Genomic DNA, 18,334 nt, shown 5'->3' on the forward strand with positions numbered 1-18,334 from the left:
GGTGAGCCCTTTTCTCCATTTCTCCCACCTTGTGCTCTAGCAAGCACCCGCCCCTCCTACACACGCCACTGGTCCCTAAGGAGCCAAGAGAGAAAACAGAGCCTTTGGGCAGAATTCTCATCTCTATGAACCTTGGGAGCCACTCCCATGCCAGTGCGAGACCAAGGGAAGGAGGGCCTGGAACCCAAATGCAGCATTGTGTTTGGTCCTGAGTGGCAGTTAGTGTGCTGGTTTGCCATGGAACCACCCGTTCAGGTGTTTGCTGCCCTCAGGAGTGGTTGAAAATTGTCACACCGCCCCCCACCCGGGGGGCAGTCAAAATGGCAGCATGAAAAGAGAATTGTCACCTCCACTCCTATATTCCCGAGCTAAAACTAATTCCCCACCTAATCAACCTCCAAGATTCTTCCCCCTGTTCTGCTTTGATGACTTGGTTACCCAGGTGCTCCAGTGGGACTCCCCCTGGGGAGGTGTACAAGTGGGGTCACCCTCCTTAAGCTGCCACAGCAACAAGTCAGCCTTTGCCCAAACCCTTCAGCATGGCTTTTGGCCCTGCTGGTGGAGCTGTGAACTGGGTTCACTATTCTGGAAAGCGGTTTGGAACTCTGTCCTCTGACCTGGAGATGAGAGAAAAGAGGAAAGGATCTCTATGTACAAAAATGTCTATACCAGTATTTTTGTGGAGGCAAGAAATTGGAAACCCAGGGGGTGCCCATGCAGTGTGGCATAGCTAAACAAGTCATGGTATAGGAGAGTGCTGGAATGACCAAGATGAGCTGATGCAGTGAAGTGAGCAGGACCAGACCATCTACAATTCTAACAAGATGGTGAAGATCATCATGCACTGTCTCTTCTTCCTTCCCTTTTTTTTTGAACGTGCTAAAGAGGGATTTTGTTGTGATTACGACATATTTGTAACTGATTTCTTACCTTCTCAATGGGTTGAGGGGGGGAGTGGGAGAGAATAAACCTGGAGGGTGGGGGGAGGAGTATGTAGGCCCATCTCTCTCCTCACTCCTCCCTCCCTCTCTCTTCACTTTCCACAGCTGGAATTCTCAGTACCCACCCAGCTGGCCTGCTTTCCTCAGACCAGAGCAGGCTCTAGAGTTCTCCCTCTGTATCCCTCCTCCCAACTGGTCTTCCCCTTCCCAGAAGGAGTCTCAAGTTTCTAGCTCTTATCAGTATTTATTGACAAACAAACCTTGAGAATTAAGGGAGGACCTAGGAATTGACATGGGGGAATTGGGGGGTGGGGAGGGAAGGGGGAACAGAAGAGTCTTGAGAACAGGACAGCAAGACCACAGGAACACTCTTGGGGCTGGGACAGCCCAGCCTCTGCTAGGAGACAGACAGTGAGCCGGCTCCCCCACAGCAGCAGGCATCAACGGGGGCTCCAGTAACAGGAATAAGTAACACTTCTGGCTACAAATAACACAAAATAAAACTTCACTCTTTATCATCAAAAAGAGAACAAAGAACAAGGACTCCAGGTGGTGGAGTGCTCAGACATCTGAGCTCGGCGAAGGTTTAGTGTCAGTCCTATAGACAAAGCTTTGGCTTCCAAGAGGGCGTGGGCGCTGACGGCAACGATGGCAGCGCAGGCGAGGTCTTCCTCAACATGGGAGACCAGGACGCTCTCGGCCCTTGTTCACAGTCGTAATGTTGGCCCCAGGCCAGATGAGGTGGAAGCGAGGGACGGGGATGGGGAGCGCTGCTTCAGGAGTCACGAGTCACTTGAGGAACGCCACCTCTGGGATCTTGCCGCCAGCCTGCAGAGATGGGAGGGAGCACGGGACTGGCAATGTCTGATGCCCAGAACCTTCTGCAAAAAGCCATTCCCCTGCCCAGAGTCAAAAGAACCAGCCCAGTCCTAAATCTGCCCCCGCCAGTGTCAGGTTCTGCATCTATAATATAGGGAAACTAAGCCCCAAGGGGCTGTCCCTCGGCTAGTAGCTATAAAAGGAAATTCCTGCTTTTAAATGACTCTTCCTTCTATCTCTGGGCCTCACCTTGAGCTGGGTAAAGACCTGCGCTGCTCTAGCAAAGTCCCAATCGTTGTCCTGAAGGCACCTGGCACAGGGGAGGAAGAATCCAGTGAGCTCAGGACACAGACAGGACCCTACCACCCCAACCTGAGCGTAAGGGTGTGGTCGTGACATGTGCCAGCACAAACACAAACACACACACACTCATTCTCTCTCACAGTCTACAGCCACCTCAGCCAATTTCAGACACTCACTTTTGTGACCATTCCAGGTTCATGCCAGACTGAGTTGAAAAGGTCTGTAACATCTCTTGCTGTTCTGGGGAGAGAGTGGGCACAGGGCTGGAGGAGGGGGTGGGAGCTGGCATGACAAAGGCTCGGCGGATCTCATCAGTGGTGGCGTTTCTTATGAAGAGCTTGTCGTTCACGATACAGAGCCTGAAAGACGACAGGACATCAGACCCTGATCCCCCAAACACTGGCCCAAGCAAGGGATTGTGGTGTGACCGCAACCTTTACCTGGCAGCATTGTTCGAGGGGACAGCGATGAACACTCGGGAGAATGCACGGACAGAGTCGCGAGATTTTCCATCCACTGTAGGGGAAAGCCAGGTGAAAAAGACAGGTCAAACCCAAACTCTTTGGAGCCCAAGGCATCAGGAGGGGTGAGGGGTGAAATATGAGGTCTAGCTCACCTTCCTTAAAGACCCCATGCACAGCAAAACACAGCAGTGTTTCCTAAAAGACAGAAGCAGGATGGTTGTGGAGAAACTGAAGATGAGTCTTCAGGCAAGCAGACCCCGGGCCTGAGTCCTGCCCTGACCACAAGGGCCCCATGACCCAGACAGCTCTCCCAAGCCCAGGCCCATCTCCTGGGTCCATGCCTCCAAGAATGCCCTTTGGGAGGGTGAGGGCAGGGATGGGGGCAAGGCTGAGGATGGGGTGCTCACCGTCTGGGCGCAGATATCGACCACAAAAGAGTTCACATCATGCTGGGTCTTGGGGAGCTCATTAAGGAAGGCCACGACATTGAGGCGTGTATGTTTTAACAGCCGGAAGCGCAGGGCTAAAGGTGGAAGAGAGCTGTTAAAGGGGCCCTCGGGACCAGCCTGAACACTGAGCCCTGCTCTTCCCAGCCCGGGCCCTCATCACCCACTCACTGGGATCCTTGAGCTTCTTCACGTTCCTGCTGTCTTTGAAGTATTCACTCATGTTGCCCCTAGGACAGGCAAGCAGGAGAGAGTGGTAACCTCTAAGAGACAGGCGCTACCCCTACCTCCCCACCGCCCCCCAGACGGGGCACTCACCGAGCTGGGTTCTGGATAGTAAAGGGGATGCTGAGGGAACAGCAAGCCTGGTCATGATAAGCGTCCAGCAGCCCTTGCCTGTCTCCAGAATCGTACACAGAATAATACCTGCAAAGGAAGGAAGCAAATCAGGCCTCACCATAAGCTTGGTGTGACAGGACCACTGCAAAGCCCACAGCTACAGGAACTGTCTTTGCCCGTCCCCTTCTCGCCTCTGACACTTACTGCTGCAGGAAGTACAGGACCATGGCCTTCAGGTTTTCTGATCCAAAGTAGCTACCCTGCATTGAACCCAGAGGGGAACACAGAGAGAAAGAGAAAGGGGGGCGGGGGTGGGGAGGAAGGGAGAGAGAGTGTGTGTGAGTTAGTGAGAATGGGTAGGGCGGGGCAGCATGTCAGGGCCCACAGGAATCCAACCCTGGCCTCAGCACCCCTGGCCAGATCTATGGCCTAGCCTCTGGTCCAGTACCTTGCAGGGCGGGAGCGTAGTAGGAGGTTCCACATCAAAAGCAATCGGCGGGGGCAACTCATGGCCGTCCTGGGGAAAGCAAAGAAAGAGGCAACAGAGTGAGGGACAAAAGGTCTGGATCCTCTGTAAGTGAAGAGTCACAGGGACACAGGCTGAGGAACAGGTGGAGACCTCAACCCAGAGACCCAGGTTGAGCAATGGATGGGAAGGACCACAGGAAAAGATGAGAACAAAGCTTAAGATGCCACTTGGGTAACTGATGGGGCACAAGGGACCTCAGATCACTGAGTCCAAGACAGGAGAGAAAGCCAGGTGAACTCACCAGACGAAGCAACTTGGGGAAGCGTTCCCGGATGGCGCTGTCAAGAACGGGACAGGAGTGAGCGACACCTCAGAGCCACCGTGTCGCCAGGGCCGCTCTAGGAGCAAACACACCAAGACCCCAGGCACGGCCCGCCCCAGCCCTGGGCCCTTCAGGGCCATGGGATCCCTCTGCTCAGCTCCCTAATGTAGACCTCACTACCTACCCCTGAAGCCCAGCCTCCTTCCTGACTTGTCCCCCTTTCTCAAGTTCATGGGAAGCAGTGATACTCCCAGTCAAGGGGCTCCCTTCTCTTACCTTCCTCATACTCACCTGTGCAGCCCAGGGGAGGGGGAAAGGGGGTGGGAGCCCAGGGACCCAGCTGCCTCAGATGATGTCCATCACTGCTGTCAGGCCCAGCCTGGGCCAAGATATACCAGGGGGTGGGACAGGATGTTGGAGGAACACAGCGAGAAGCCAGGGTGGGGGGAGGGAGAGGCAGGGCTGAGGGTGGACAGGAGCACGGAAGGAAAGAAGAGGAGGGAGAAGAGGTGGAGAGCAACAAGGGAGGACTGGCTGCCTAACACAGGCCTTTCCTGGAACTGCCCTCTGCCCTACAGTCCAGGGGAAAGGAAGACAAAGGCTTCCGAGGTACCTTGATGCTTCTCGTGGGCTGAGTCTGCCCTCTGCCTGGGTCCAAATCTGAGCTGGGCACGTGGGGTGGAGCAGCCACGGGGGCAGGAGACGCCCTTTGGCAGGAGGGCTCCAAAGTCAGGCCCCGCAAAGCTGGGGGGGTGAGGGTCTGTGCCCCACCTCTGTTGGCCCCCGAGTTCTCTCCTGCTGGCCCCTGTGCGACTGTGCCTGTCTTAGGTTGTCCCTCCCTTGAGGAATCTTACCCGTCTCTGGCTAACCAGCCATCTTCCGGGGCCAAGCAAGGTGTGGGACGTGTGCGAGTAAGGGAGGGTCTGTGCCCCCATGGGGGGTCATCTCCTCAGTGGCCTGTGCCCCCATAGCTTCCACCCCTGGCTCCTGTCCTGGGGTCCTGGCAGCCCACCGGCTGCGGGCCCAGCTCTTGGAACTAAGCAAAGGTGATGGACTGAGTGAGGGAAAAGGGCCTCCTCTCGCCTCCACAGGCCCAAAGGGCGAGCGCGCCCATCTAAGTAAAGTCGGGCCCATCAGAGCAGGGAGACACTGGCAGTAACGGGCCCTGGCTCAGCCACGGGGCTGTGCTCTCAGCACCAGGTACGTTAGGGAGACTGGGGAGGGGGGTCAAGGGTCCCCAGGGCACTACACGAACGGGTCCCTGCTCCCTCCCTGGAGCCGAAGGCACAGAAGGAAGATGCTGGAAGAGGCCATGTGCTAAAGGGGAGAAGCAACAAACGGGGGGATGCAGGAAACCTTCAAGCCAATCAGACAGACACAGACGAATACCACAGGGAGTGAGTGGGCTGTGGGCTCCTCGCTCAGAGGGCAGCTGAATCCGGGTCCGGGCTCCACTCTCGCAGGCTGGGCCTCCTCAGGGCAAATTATGTCATCCCCCCAGGGGGTGCTGGTCCCCAGGAGGGGAGCCAGGGGCTGGCACTGACCTAATGTAGGACGACTGGTCCCGGAAAGCATCACACAGAGGGTTCCCGATGAGCCACAGCTCGTCCAGCTTCAGCCCCTTCACCTTGTCCAGCTCTCGCTCTGACTTCAGCTACACAGAGGAGGCAGAAGAGGGGGCTAGGCACCTCCCAAGCAAGGCCCCGAGGGCTGAGCTGCCCTGGGTGCAGGCCTGACCCCTTGAGCCCGCCCTCCCTCTCTCCCCGACTTTCTGGCCCAGCCCCAACTCTTACTTCATTCCCAGAAAGGTTCAGGATCTTGAGATTCGGTGCCTTCTGCACTATCTCTGACAAATCATCCAGCCTGTAGAGGCGGTTGCTGCTCAGATTCAAGGACAGCAGCTGGTAGAGTGAAAGGAGAAGCGGGTGTGAGGATGGGGTGGGGCCGGGATCCAGGGCCTGACCCCCCACCCCAGCGGCTGCCAAGGCCAGGCTGGCCAACAGAGCAGGCCTCACTTCAGGGATGTTCTCCTCGATGATCCGGAGGGAGGCAGACATACAGTTTCTTCTATTTAGGACAACGTCGATGTTCTGGGCCACCAAGTCTGCAGAGGTTGGGGAGAAAAGGAACAGACATTCAGAGAAGAGCCTTCGGCTTCTGGCTGTGTGGAATCCCACCAGCCACCGTGAGTGGGTCAGAGGCCATACCTGGGTCTGTGCGGAGGCCCTTCAGATCCAGGGCCTGCTGGGAGCCATCGTAGCGCTTGCTCATGACAAACTGCAATGGCGGAAAGGATGGCAGAGTCAGAGATCACGTCTCTTGGACTTGGAGCGGGAGGGAGGAAGAGGAGGGAGAGACAGGAAGGCCAGAGGAGAAAGCCAGGACAGGCAGGATGCCACTGGGCCTCACCTTGAGCTGCTCCACCTGCTCAGGCTTGAGCTCATTCTGCACTGACTGGGGCGGGGCAGATGAGTTGATGATGATTGAGATCTGCAGGGACACGGAGCCACACAATGAGGATCACACACTCAAGGAGCGTGGCTCCTGCCCTGCTCCCCAGACCCCCAATATCGTTCCTACCCTTCGGTTCTCTCGGTCCAAAATCTTGTGATTCACAGCCTTGAGGGCAGATGCTGTGCTGGCATCCTCCACAAAGAACTGGGCCCGGGTGTTCTCATAGTGAAACTGGAGGAGGACACAGTGCAGAACCTAGGGTCAATGGCCCTTCCCTGACAAGACCAACCTTCAGAGGTCGAGCATGGCTGATCGAGGAGATCCCTTCTACCCCACCCCCTTCCCAGAATCCACCAAGGAGGGCATCCTCCCACCACAGCCCATGGCCACTTGTGGACAGCTCCAAGTGCTGGCAAAGTGTACCCCTCATCAAGCCTAAACCTGTGCCTGTGATTTCCGTTGTCTGAGGTCAGAATGAGGTTAGCCCTCTTCCACCAAACTGTCCTCCCAGCTGGGAGGCAGCTGCCAAGGGGCACACAGGGAGTGCTTAATCAGCACTTGTGGCCTACACCATGCAGGTATGATGGAGCCCAGTCTGGGCACATGCCCATACCTCAATAGGATTGAAGGGGACACTGCATTTGCTCTGGATTGAGTTCAACAACCATGACTTGTCGTACTTCCTGCCGTAAGGGATCTGGGGGGGGGGGGGGGGCGGGGGGGGAGAAGTGAGAGGAACAGCATTAGGGAGAGAACAGCAACAGCCTCTTCTCCAGCCAGGATTCTGACAGATTTAAAGAACAGATTGAACACAATTCTTCTGCTTTCCCTGCCCAAATACCAGGACATTCAGATTCCAGGGCCTTGGAGATTCCCCGCCCCCAGCATGGGAGGCCAGGCCGAGCTTCCCCCACTCTTCTCAGTATGGTCTCAAAGTGGCACTCACTGTGATCCTGAACCAGTTTTTAGAGGCTGCATCCAGGCTGGAGCCAGCAGCACCTCCTCTGTCTTGGCCAGGCCTGTCTCGACGCACAGTGACGTGAATTCTGTCCCGGTCATGCCAATTATCGCCCCCTCTCCGGTTAGGTCGTGAGTTGTAAGGTGTGCTACAGAGAAAAAGGCAGAGTGAACTGGCGACTTCCTGGACTCCCTCATTTCAAACCATTGCCGAAGACTCATTGCACAATCATCAGTTCGCGGGCTGAGTGATTGGCAAACAGGAGGTGCTTAATAAATGTTTGCTAATTGAGCATTCCTAACTCTTTGGAGGGGTAGTACAGCTGAACAGTCTCCCACCTCTGAGGGTATGGGTCAGGTGGGGGAAGAGACTTGGTCCTCCTAGGGCTGCTTCATTCAAAGTTCCTTCTTGTGGGTGGGAGTGGGTACTTACTACCGGGACCGGGAACCATCTTGGGCATCACTCATTGCTACATCGCCATCGTCCTCCTCGGGGCGCGAGGCTCGGGGACCAGGGCCACCTCGGTTTCGGGGCCGTGAATTTGTTTCACCATATTTCCACCGGAAGGGGCCTCGGCCTTTCTTCCGTCTTTGGGGGAAACTACCTCCAACGCGGTCATCGTGCTCTGGAATGAGGAATGAAGATCCCAGTCAGACGCCAAAAGAAGAACTTAGTCAACAAAGCATTTACCAGGTTGCAAACGTGGCGTCCGAAGCAAGCTGAGCTAGGGATAAAACCCATAAGACTAGAAGACACAAGGCAACTCCACTGCGCCAGACAACCTATACATGCTATATGGTTCAAATGGAAGAGGCTCCTGGAGGCAAGACTGGGATGGAACCCTGGAAAAGATTACATGGATGCATGATTTAAGACATAAAAAGGTGACACCATAGGCATTATAAGGAACAAGGGAGAAATCAGCTTTTAGATTTATGGATAAAGGAAGAATTTGTGACTAAACAGGTGAAAGAAAGCATCACAAGAAAGATGAAATGGGCAGTTTTGATTATATAAAATATAAAAGGGTTTTACATAAACAAACCTAATGCAGATAAAATTAAAAGAGAAACATGAACTGGGAAAAATCTGTGCTGCAAGTTTCTCTGATAAAGGTGTCATAAGGTACTGACTCAAATGTACAAGATTAAGAACAACCCCCCCCCACCCCACCCCCGCCCCCATATCACTGTCTTGTCATGGCAGAGGGGCTTGTAGCTAAATGAAAGTATGAGCTAGGCGCTGCAGGGTTGCCCAAGACAGACAGGTTATGATGGAGAGTTCTGACAAAAGAAGATCCACTGGAAAAGGAAATGGTAAACCAAACCACTCCAGCATGTTTGCCAAGAAATTTCCATGGGCAGTACCAAAATGATCAGAGATAACATTGGTAGATGAGGCCCTCAGGTCAGAAGGCATCACACACACACTACAAAGGAAGGGCAGAGGACAACTACAAGTACTTCCAGTACTAATGAAGCAGCTGGGCCAAGGCGGGAAGGAAGCAGAGCTGTGGGTACATCTGAAGACGATGCTGTAATGATCAGTGTCGCACGGGAACCTGGAATGTAAGATCTATGAACCAAGCTAAGCTGGATGTGATCAAACAGGAGAGGCAAAGATTAAACGCTGACATCTTGGATGTCAGTGAACCTAAATGGAGAGGATTTTAATTCAGATGATCACTACATAGGGGCAATAATCCCTAAGAAGAAATAGAGCAGCCCACACATCAATGCAAGGGGACAAGAGCTGTACTGAGGCAGAGTCTCAAAAACAACGGAATGATATCTGTCTGAATCCAAGGTAAACCATTCAGCATCACAGCAGCACAAGTCTGCGCTCCAACCACTGAAGTGGAAGAGGCCAAAACTGATCGGCTCTATGAAGACCTACATATCTTCTAGGAATAACACTCCAAAAAGAGGTCACATTCCTCACAGGGGAAGGGAATGCCCAAGTAGGAAATCAGCAGATAATTAGAGTAACAGCAACTGTGGCGTCCAAGCACCAACCGAAGCAGGGCAGAGGCTAGTAGTGTTACCGAGATAACTCGATGGTCGTAGCAAACACTGTTCTTCAACAAGCCACATGGACATCACCATGGTCAACAGAGAAACCACACTTGGAAGCCAAAGGTGGAGAAGCTCTAGTCGGTAACAACAGGAGCCGGAGCTGACTGCAGCTCAGATACATAAGCTTTTTATTGCACAACTACATTAAAGTCTTTGACTGTGTGAATCACAACAAAATATGGCAAGTCCTCAAAGAGCACCGGATCATCATACTTGTCTCCTGGGGAACCGGTATGTAGGACAAGGAACGATAGTTAAGCCCGAATTTGGAACAGATTGGTTCAAGATTGGGAAAGGAGGAGGATCAGACTGTATATTGCCACTTTACTTATTTAACTTACATGCAAAGTACATCATGCCAAATGCCAGGCTGGAGGAATTAACGTTCTGGGAGATATATCAACAATCTCAAATGTGCAGAGGACACCACTCTGGTGGCACAAAGTGAACAAGAATTAAGAAGCCTCTTGATAAGGGTGAAAGAAGAGAGTGTAAAAGCTGGCTTGAGGCTTAACATGTAAAAAAACTAAGATCTTGCCAACTGGTCCCCATCCCTTCCTGGCAAATAAAGGGAGGAGAAACGGAAGCAGCGTCAGATTTTATATTCTTGGGCTCAAAGATCACTGGAAAGGGTGAATTAAAAGACGTTCACTCTATGGAAGAAAAGCTACGGCAAGTCTGGACAGACTAAAAAGCAGAGATATCACCTTGCGGACAGAAGTCTGTAGAGTCAAATCTACAGTTTCTGCAGTAGTAATGCATGGCTGTGAGAGTTGGACTACAAGGAAAGCTGAGCACAAGAGAATCCAATACTTTAAACTTTCAAGAGTTCCTAGGTGTATCAGCAATTAAGGTGGGACTTTATTTTACTGTTTCCTCTTTTAGCACTTATTTAATCAAGTCTGGCCTTTGTTTCTTTAATTGGATCAGGAGTCATTGACTCGTATGTGGTGGTACTAGGGATTAACTTTCCCATACCCTAACTGGGATTTTTCACAGTTCTTTGAGTACTTCTCAGCATCGAGTCCTTCAGGGCCCTAAAACAGGGGCACTTTTGGGGCTCTCAGTAGCGAGTGACTCTGGGCAAGCTGCTGTAACCCCACCTCCCTTTGCTAATCCAGATGTTGGTTTGTATTTGGTCTGTTCATAAAATATGTTTGTAATTTGTTTGCATTTGCTCTGAAGTTCAGGTTGCTGGCTCTTCCTCCTGAACTAAGTGAATGATCTTTGTATGTTGGATTAAAGTGAGACTGTTAACCCCTTAAAGTTACTTTCCTTAGTAAAGCAGACCAAAGAACCTGTGTTGGCAGCCCTGTGTGCTGGTTGTTGTTGGTTTTACACAGCCACAGTAGCTGCTAACAACATTGTTGCTACACTTGGACAGCAAGGCGATCAAATCAGTCAATACTTTATTCGCTGGAAGGTCAAATACTGAAACTGAAGCTTAAATACTTGGGCCACATCAAATGAGAGGACAGGACTCACTGGAAAAGACTGATGATGGGAAAGATTGGATAATGTCACAGAAGCCACAAACAGCTCAGACAGACTTCTGGAAATAGAGGACAGAAAAGTCTGGCATGCTATGGTTCATGGGGTCACACAGAGTGGGACGTGACTGAATGACTCAACAAGTAACCATTCCCCAAAAGATAAACAGTAAAAGAGGCAGTTTTCAAAGGACGAGATACAAGCTCTCCATTAGATTAAGAGAGCTTAAAGGGATAGAAATGTCTTTTGCCATTCTTTGTTCCCCTTTCATTTAGCACACAGCGCCTGACACACAGCTGGTATTTAATAAATGCTTGGGGTTGCCTGGCTATCAACAACAACACGATGAAAAGATGAAAAAATGCTCCTCGTCACTAATAATTAGAGAAATGCAAATTAAAATAACTCCCCACACTAATCAGATTAGACAAATATTGTAGGGGCTGCGGGAACGCCCAAAAAGTTACTAAAGGATAATAAGGAGAATAAGCGTTTATGAAGTCGCTACTCTTGTATCTTTACAATGTTACCTCATTCCATCCTCACAGCAGCTCACTGAAGGAGATTCAATTTTGATCCTCATTTTACAGGTCAGGAGACTGAGGCAGACAGGCTCAGTTAAGTGACCTAGCCGGGTGTGTGAAGCTGTAACTGAACAGAGATCTTGCTGACTCCAGGCAGGCCCAGAGCTGTTCTGCCTAAACTTCTTGTGACCCATTATATTTTAGCAGCTTGTTTTGGAGTAGCCCAAACCTGGCCACTAGGGGAGTGCCCACCTACTGGGGAATGGCTCTCAACAAATGATGGTCTAAGAATGGAAGTGATGAATGAAATGGACAGTTTCAGAAGAAACTGGGAGTTTCCCTTTAAGAAGAACTTCAAGAGAGAAGAGCACAAAAGGTTCTGGAGCAGGAGAATGTGGTTTTCAAAGCTTCGTCTGGAGTCAAACCAGCAGCACACAAGGATGGCTTCAAGGCAAGCTGGAAAAAAGCAATGTGCCCTTTGGTCTTGTCCTCACTAGGGCCCTGGAGTGAGACTCTGTAACAGGGCTTCCTCTAGGCTACTGTGTGTGTTGGCGGGGGTGTCTGTTCAGATTTATTTACACCTGCCAGACATCTCAAAATTCACTCTATTTCCATTTTCTTCTCACCCCTGGTGGACCTCACAGAGCATGCTTTTTCGGGGAGACTGGGTGTCCTCAATGCCTTGCCTGGTTGGAAGCACAGCGGCCACTCCCAGGCCTTAGGCCTCCCAGGGGCTTGCCACACTGGGGTGTGTGCTATCAAAATCCCGGGGGGCAGGGGGTGCCAGTTTGTGCCTCTGCAGGGGCAGAGTTCTGACATGGACCACCGCTGCCTCACACAGCATTTTTCAATTTCCCTTCCCTAGTAACTCCTCATCCACCCCTTAAGTGGGGCTTTTCCCCAAAGGGCTGATCCCACTGATCCCCAAGGCTTCAAGTTTTATCTTTTATGTAGATGATTCCCAAAACCTCATTTCCACCCCAAACATTTCCTTCAATCTCACCACATTTCTAAAACTGAAATCTTCATCTTCCCCTAAGATTCTGCCCCCTCAGGGTTTGGGAAGCCAGGCACAAAAATACTCTGTTGACAGACCTGTGAATTAGCTCAACCACTCTGGAAAGCATTTGGAGTTATGCTAAAAAAGCATTGTCTTTTTGCACTCCAAAGATGTCAGAGACAGAAAGGCCCTATATTCCAAATACTCATAGCAGCGCCAGTGAGTGCGGGGAAACAGAGAGAACTGGAACAAAGACTTATGTCCATCAACGGAGGGCCGGAGAGGAAGGGTATGAGAAACAATGAACATGCAGAAGGTGGAGGAGCCTGGGAAGTCTCACATGGGCCCATGCACCAGGAATCATATACACAATGACTGGAGTAAGGACAAAGAACAAGAGGACAAGCACCCACGAGGCTGCACCCTGGGTAATTCCAAGGACCTTCAGAAGAGGTGGGAAAGTGTGCCCCACTGCAGAAGTGGGGGATCACCGGGGCCAGACTCCACCAGACAGGTTGGAAAGATCTCCTTTTTTTATTCTTTGTTACGAGGGATGGCTCTATGGGGAGGAGAGGGGGGAGGGATAAGGCAATGAAACAAATGTCAATAAAAATAACAAAAATGGGTAACATATCCCCCCAACCCAAAGGACCTCCTGCTCTTTTTCTGCCTGTTTTTTTTGTTTGACATTTTAACTCCTATTATAATTCCTTCTGTACACACTTTATCTGCACAGGTGGGCAAGGATCATTGTATCATAGACTGAGAGCCGGAAGGAAGCTCAAAAATTATTTGGTTCAACCTCTCCATTTTATAAATGAGGAAACAAAGGCCCCTAGGAGGTATAGGGATTTGCCCCTGGTCACAAAGGCATCGAGGCTCACAGAAGGAATCGGAACTCAGATGCTGTCATTCCAGTGGGTGCTCTGGTCAATGTATCATTTACCAGGTCCTAGGAGGGGTGCCTGGGAACAAAGCACCACCCCCACCTCCTTCCACACAGCCACTACCCTCCATTCATTCATCGGGTAGCCTCACTTGGCCTCCACTGCTAATCGCACCTCCTCACTGGTCTCTGTCTCACGTCTCTCCTCTCTCTGATCATCCTCCCAATGCTGCCTGTGGAATCATCCTAAAACCCAAGCCTAACCATGATGCAAACTCTTGCCAAGCATCACTAAAGCTCTTGTCTTAAGAGCCTTGAGACACTTCCTAGCTGTGTGACCCTGGGCCAGTCCCTTACTGCTACCAGCCTGACTTTCCTCACCTAAAAACGGAGACAACAGCAGCACACGCCAACCAGGCATGTAGCGAGGGCCAAAGATTAGTCCAGCTCAGGGGCGGGGAACCTTCGGCCTCGAGGTCCTCAAGTGCGGCCTCAAAGAACCAATCTCCTTAATAAAAGGACTCAGCTGAGAGGCCCCAGAGGCCTGGAGGCAGCAGGTTCATACCCCTACCTAGAAGATGCTAACTGGGCAGTGATTCCCAAACCGGCCCGCCTCCCTGGCTCAGCTCCCCTCAGGTTTCTCCCTCTCTGGTGCTTCTGCCCAGCCCTGGAAGGCACAAGTCCTCCCCCCAGCACACAGCAGGGCGCACCGGGCAGTGCCTGGTGATTCACTGGTGACAATCCCCTCCTGACTGACTACTCTTCTCCCCAGTACTGACAGCCTTCCCTTCCCTCCAGCTCCAGGTGTCACTCCTCTCATCACAGGGGCAGCCTGAGGGCCTGGAGTCAGGGGTCCCCAGTTCCAATGCGGCCGGGCTGCGTGACCCAGGCAAAGGCCAGGCAGGTCCGCTGCACCCACGTCACTGAGCAGAGGCTGGAAGTGTGACGGTCCCTTCTTGCCTTAGCCCTCAGCCCCCTCCTCCTCTCCGCATCTTCAAGGGGGGCTGGCCCTTGCTGCCAGGGGCCCCCTTCCCTCCCCCTCTGGGGGGGCACGGCTCAGACCCTGTCTCAGGACCCCCCCCCCACTTCCCTTTGTGTGAGTTCTATTAGCGTGGGCCATAGTAGGAGCTCGACCATCTCCGTGGGACCCTGCCAGGGCTCGAGGGCCACACTACAAAACAACATCATCTCGGCCTACTGCGCCCAACGTTTCCTAGGCAGGGCCGGGGTCGGCTGGTTCCGGCCCCTCCCCCCCGTCTGTGTGTGCCTCCCCTCGCCCGGGCGGCCTTGGGAATCAGACCGCACCAAAGAGGAGACGAGAAAACACGGTCGCGATCCCACGCGTGGGCCGCCCTTCGGTAGCCCTCCCGCTTCTGGGAGACTGGCGCGCGCTTTCGTCTCACACGCACACGGGGGGAAACTGAGTCACCGAGGTTTCAAGGTCACTATTGGGCTGGCAGGGCCGCCCCTCCCCCTTCAGCCCGCACGCACCCGAGGGGAGGCAGGCGGTCCAGGGGTGGGGGTGGGGCCCTCGAGACCCACGGTTATTGCGCGCCCCCGCCGCCTCAGGGGCGCCATTCGCGGCTCGAGGCGCGCCCCCGCCGCCCGCATCCGAGCGCTCCACCGGATCTAGAGGGCCGGGGGCCTCGGCCTCTTCTCCACGCCGCCCCCCCACCCCACCAGGCCCTGGCCCCGGCCCTTTCCCACGGCTCGCAGCTCCCGCCTGCGGCCCGGGCCCTGGTACTCACCGATGTACGATTTGCCCTCGTCCGCCATGACGAGACACAGGACGCCGGACACCGGCTCTGACAAACGTCGAAGCCCCTCCGCCGCTCCGCGCTGCACTGCGCCTGCGCCTCAGAGCGAGCCACCGCCCCCTGCCCCCCTCCGCTTCCCCGGCGCGCCTGCGCACGCCCCCTCCCCGGAGCCGGCCTCCACACGCCGCGGGACTGGCCCCGAACCGCGACGCGAAGCGGACGCAACAATGGAGCTGGGGCACGCCACGCCTGCGCACACGGCCCGAGGAGAGCGGAGCGGCAGGAAAACGAGATGCGCCTGCGCGTCCCTCCCGGAAAGGGCTGGGCAGGCGCAGCGGTTGGCCCCTCCTCGCCCCGCTCCTCCCTCGACTTCCGGAAGCCGGGGTCTCTGAGCCACAGAGGAAACTGAGGCAGCCTGCAGAAGTCTGTCTCTTTCTCCCTTTCCCTTCTATCGCTGACTAGCCGAGCGATCGTGGGTCTGTCAGTCACCATGCACCCAGTAAGCGCCTACTGTGTGCCAAGTACCGGGCTAAGCGCCGGGATTAGGAAAAGTGACGCTGTGCCAGCCGTCTAGGAGCTAGCCTTGGAGGCAGCGGGTGGTGCGCTGTCCCGGAGTCGGGAAGCCCTGAGTTCAGATCCTAGCTGCGTGACCCTAGGCAAGTCACGTCGTCGCTGTCTGCCTCAGTTTCCCCAACTGTAGAATAGGGATAACCATATGCCCACCTCCCAGGGTGGTTGTATATTTGCAAAGCACGTAGCAAACCCTAAAGCCCATCCAGCGTCATAAAGGGCAAGGGCTGAATCAGGAAAGGCCTCCTCCAGAACCGGGAACACATAGTCGCGGTGGGAGACTAGGGTCATGGGCGCCTGGCAGGGAGGATGCCCAAGGGCAGTGCGGAGGCAGGCGTGAGGCTCTCCGCACGAAGCAGCGAGGTTCGTGGCCGATCCGGGGGCGGAGAGGGGGGGGCAGGGGGACCCCGGCCAGGGCACTGAGAGGAGGTCCAGAGCCGACAGCACTCGTGCCTGTGGAATTGCCGGGATGTGGCCGGGGCGGCTCCGTGGAAGTGGGGGCGGTGAGGAGGGGGTACGATTCTGAATTTGAGCTGGTTTCAGCTGTACAGGAGGGGGCCCTGCTCGCTGAACTCAAAACCTGGCCGCTGACCCAAGCCTTACAAATACACCTCCCTCTGCCTCCTCTCACCTGGCACTGGAGGGTGGAGGTTACAAGAGGCCCCTGCACCCAGGCAACCCGCGTGTCCCCTTCCTTCCCTACTTTCCAGTCTGTGTGTGTGTGTGTGGGGGGTCTTCCCCCTTTAGCTCCTTGAGGGGAGGGACTGTCTTTTTCTCATTTGTATCCCCAGGGCTTAGCACAGTGCCTAGCACATAGTAGGCATTTAATAAATGTTTATTGAATTTAATTGAACTGGAATGTTGATAGTGCACTCCTCAAAAACAGGGCAAGTTGTGTATGTGTGGGGAGCGTTAAGGCTTATGAGTTATTTTGGACATCTGGAAATGTTTAATGGGCAGCTGGTGATGTGGTATAGGATGTCCTCGAATCTAGTACATCTGCCTTGAGATAACTGTGCAAAGAAATGGACATAACACGGGTTTAGAAAGTTACCTTTTGAATAGAGAGGAGGGCCCAGAAGGAGCCTTGGGGGTCAGATATTGATGATGGCCCAGCAAAGGACACTTGACAAGGAGAGGTCAGACAGGTAGACCAACCAAAAGCCTAGAGAGGAAGGGGTGTCCAGGAAAGGGGGCTACAGTGACAGGTCCTTCAGAGAAGTGGAGATGGGATAAAGATGGAGAAAAAGCTCTCTGGCAGCGGTGGAGAAAGCAACTGGAAGGCTGATGGGCACGGGGAGAGGAGGGGAAATGGAGGTGCCACCTGTGGAGAGCTTTTTCAGGGATGGGCATGTGTGTAGGCAGCAAGGATAGACACAAAAGATAGGGAGGGGGGATGATGGGGAGGATGATCTGCTGGAAAGGAGGCAGGAACAAGGGTGAGTAGGAAGATCCTGGCCTTGGCAAGAAGGGGATGAGGGATACCGTCAGGAGGTTGTGAGATTCCGAGAGGAGGAGGAGAGCGCTCAGGGTCACACCTGAGCGGGCCTGGGGTGGGAGGGCTATTGTGGAGAAGCCATTCTGTGTTTTCGGCTGCTCCACACCTGCCCAGTAGCACCTGGAGAGGAAGCCAACAGGAGCAAGGCAGAGCTCGGGCTTTCTGGGGAGGGACAGGGCCACACAAGGGGGGAGCACAGTGAGCTGCTTAAAAGATGGGCTTGTGATTGGGAAGCCAGAGGACAGATGGCCTGGGGAATTGCTGAAGGGTAGGAAACATGGAATAGCATCGGGAGGACAACACAGTCTGGCACAGGAAGAAAGCAAGCCAACATTAAGCTCCCACTGTGTGCTGTACCAAGGACTTTTATGAACGGCCTAGGGAGACAGGTCCCATTATCCCCCATTTTATGGCCAAAGAAACTGAGGCAGACAAGAGGTGGTCACGTGTCTAGTATCTGAGGCCAGATTTGAAATGGAGTCTTCCTGATTCTAGGCCTAGCCCTCTGTCCCTGCCAGGACAAATTTCAATCAGATAAAGGAATTTCAAAGTTCCTCATTAGGGAAGTGGGGGGTGGCCAGATTGAGGTGAAGGAGTATACTGAGGAGCTGGGTGGCCAGGGTGTTGTGGGAAAAGGGCAGGAGTTGAGAGGGAGAGGGAGAGGAGGGAGTGTCAGGCACTGAAAGTCTCCACAAAGGAGGGAGAATGGATGGGGTGGGGGATGTGCACTAGATCACAGCCACAAGCACTTGGCCTGGGTGACGGACTCCAATGCAGCAGAGCTCAGCTGAGAGCTGGCCAAGGGGAAAGTGGCCAAGTAGAAAGGGGAAGAACCAGAGAAGGTCGGTCAGGGATGCCCGCCCAGACAGGGGAACTTATGTTTCTGCAAGAAAAAGGAAGAGCTGCTTTTTGTGGTAGCCAAGAATTGGAAATCAAGGGAATGCCCATCCATTGGGGAATGGCTGAACAAGCTGTGGTATATGAATGTAATGGAATACTATTGTGCCATAAGAAATGG

General features: G+C 53.6%; 1 protein-coding gene across 1 annotated transcript; it reads right to left on the minus strand.

Annotated features, from left to right (window-relative positions):
• Positions 1 to 1,429: 1,429 nt before the first annotated feature.
• NXF1 (nuclear RNA export factor 1) lies at positions 1,430 to 15,407 on the minus strand. The gene is made up of 21 exons (XM_036763400.1): positions 15,240 to 15,407; positions 7,948 to 8,140; positions 7,504 to 7,663; positions 7,171 to 7,254; positions 6,684 to 6,788; positions 6,513 to 6,593; positions 6,311 to 6,380; positions 6,119 to 6,207; positions 5,897 to 6,004; positions 5,648 to 5,757; positions 4,083 to 4,119; positions 3,761 to 3,829; positions 3,517 to 3,572; positions 3,292 to 3,399; positions 3,145 to 3,203; positions 2,935 to 3,050; positions 2,680 to 2,722; positions 2,504 to 2,579; positions 2,240 to 2,422; positions 2,010 to 2,070; positions 1,430 to 1,769 (listed from the first exon to the last, which is right to left on the minus strand). The coding sequence occupies exons 1-21, from the start codon at positions 15,265 to 15,267 to the stop codon at positions 1,731 to 1,733; spliced, it is 1,875 nt and encodes a 624-aa protein (XP_036619295.1). The 5' UTR covers positions 15,268 to 15,407; the 3' UTR covers positions 1,430 to 1,730.
• Positions 15,408 to 18,334: the final 2,927 nt, after the last annotated feature.

The sequence above is a fragment of the Trichosurus vulpecula genome, chromosome 6, assembly GCF_011100635.1.
Source record: "Trichosurus vulpecula isolate mTriVul1 chromosome 6, mTriVul1.pri, whole genome shotgun sequence".
In the NCBI taxonomy this organism is placed as follows: Eukaryota; Metazoa; Chordata; class Mammalia; order Diprotodontia; family Phalangeridae; genus Trichosurus; species Trichosurus vulpecula.

Bases quoted from the DNA above. Each gene is read 5' to 3' on its own strand.
- NXF1 (XM_036763400.1), bottom strand. From the start codon at position 15,267: ATGGCGGACGAGGGCAAATCGTACATCG. The intron at 5,758-5,896 runs GTAAGAGTTGGG...TCCTCTGTGTAG, and splicing joins TGAACCTTTCTGGGAATGAA to CTGAAGTCAGAGCGAGAGCT. The intron at 3,400-3,516 runs GTAAGTGTCAGA...CTTCCTTTGCAG, and splicing joins GTCCTGTACTTCCTGCAGCA to GTATTATTCTGTGTACGATT.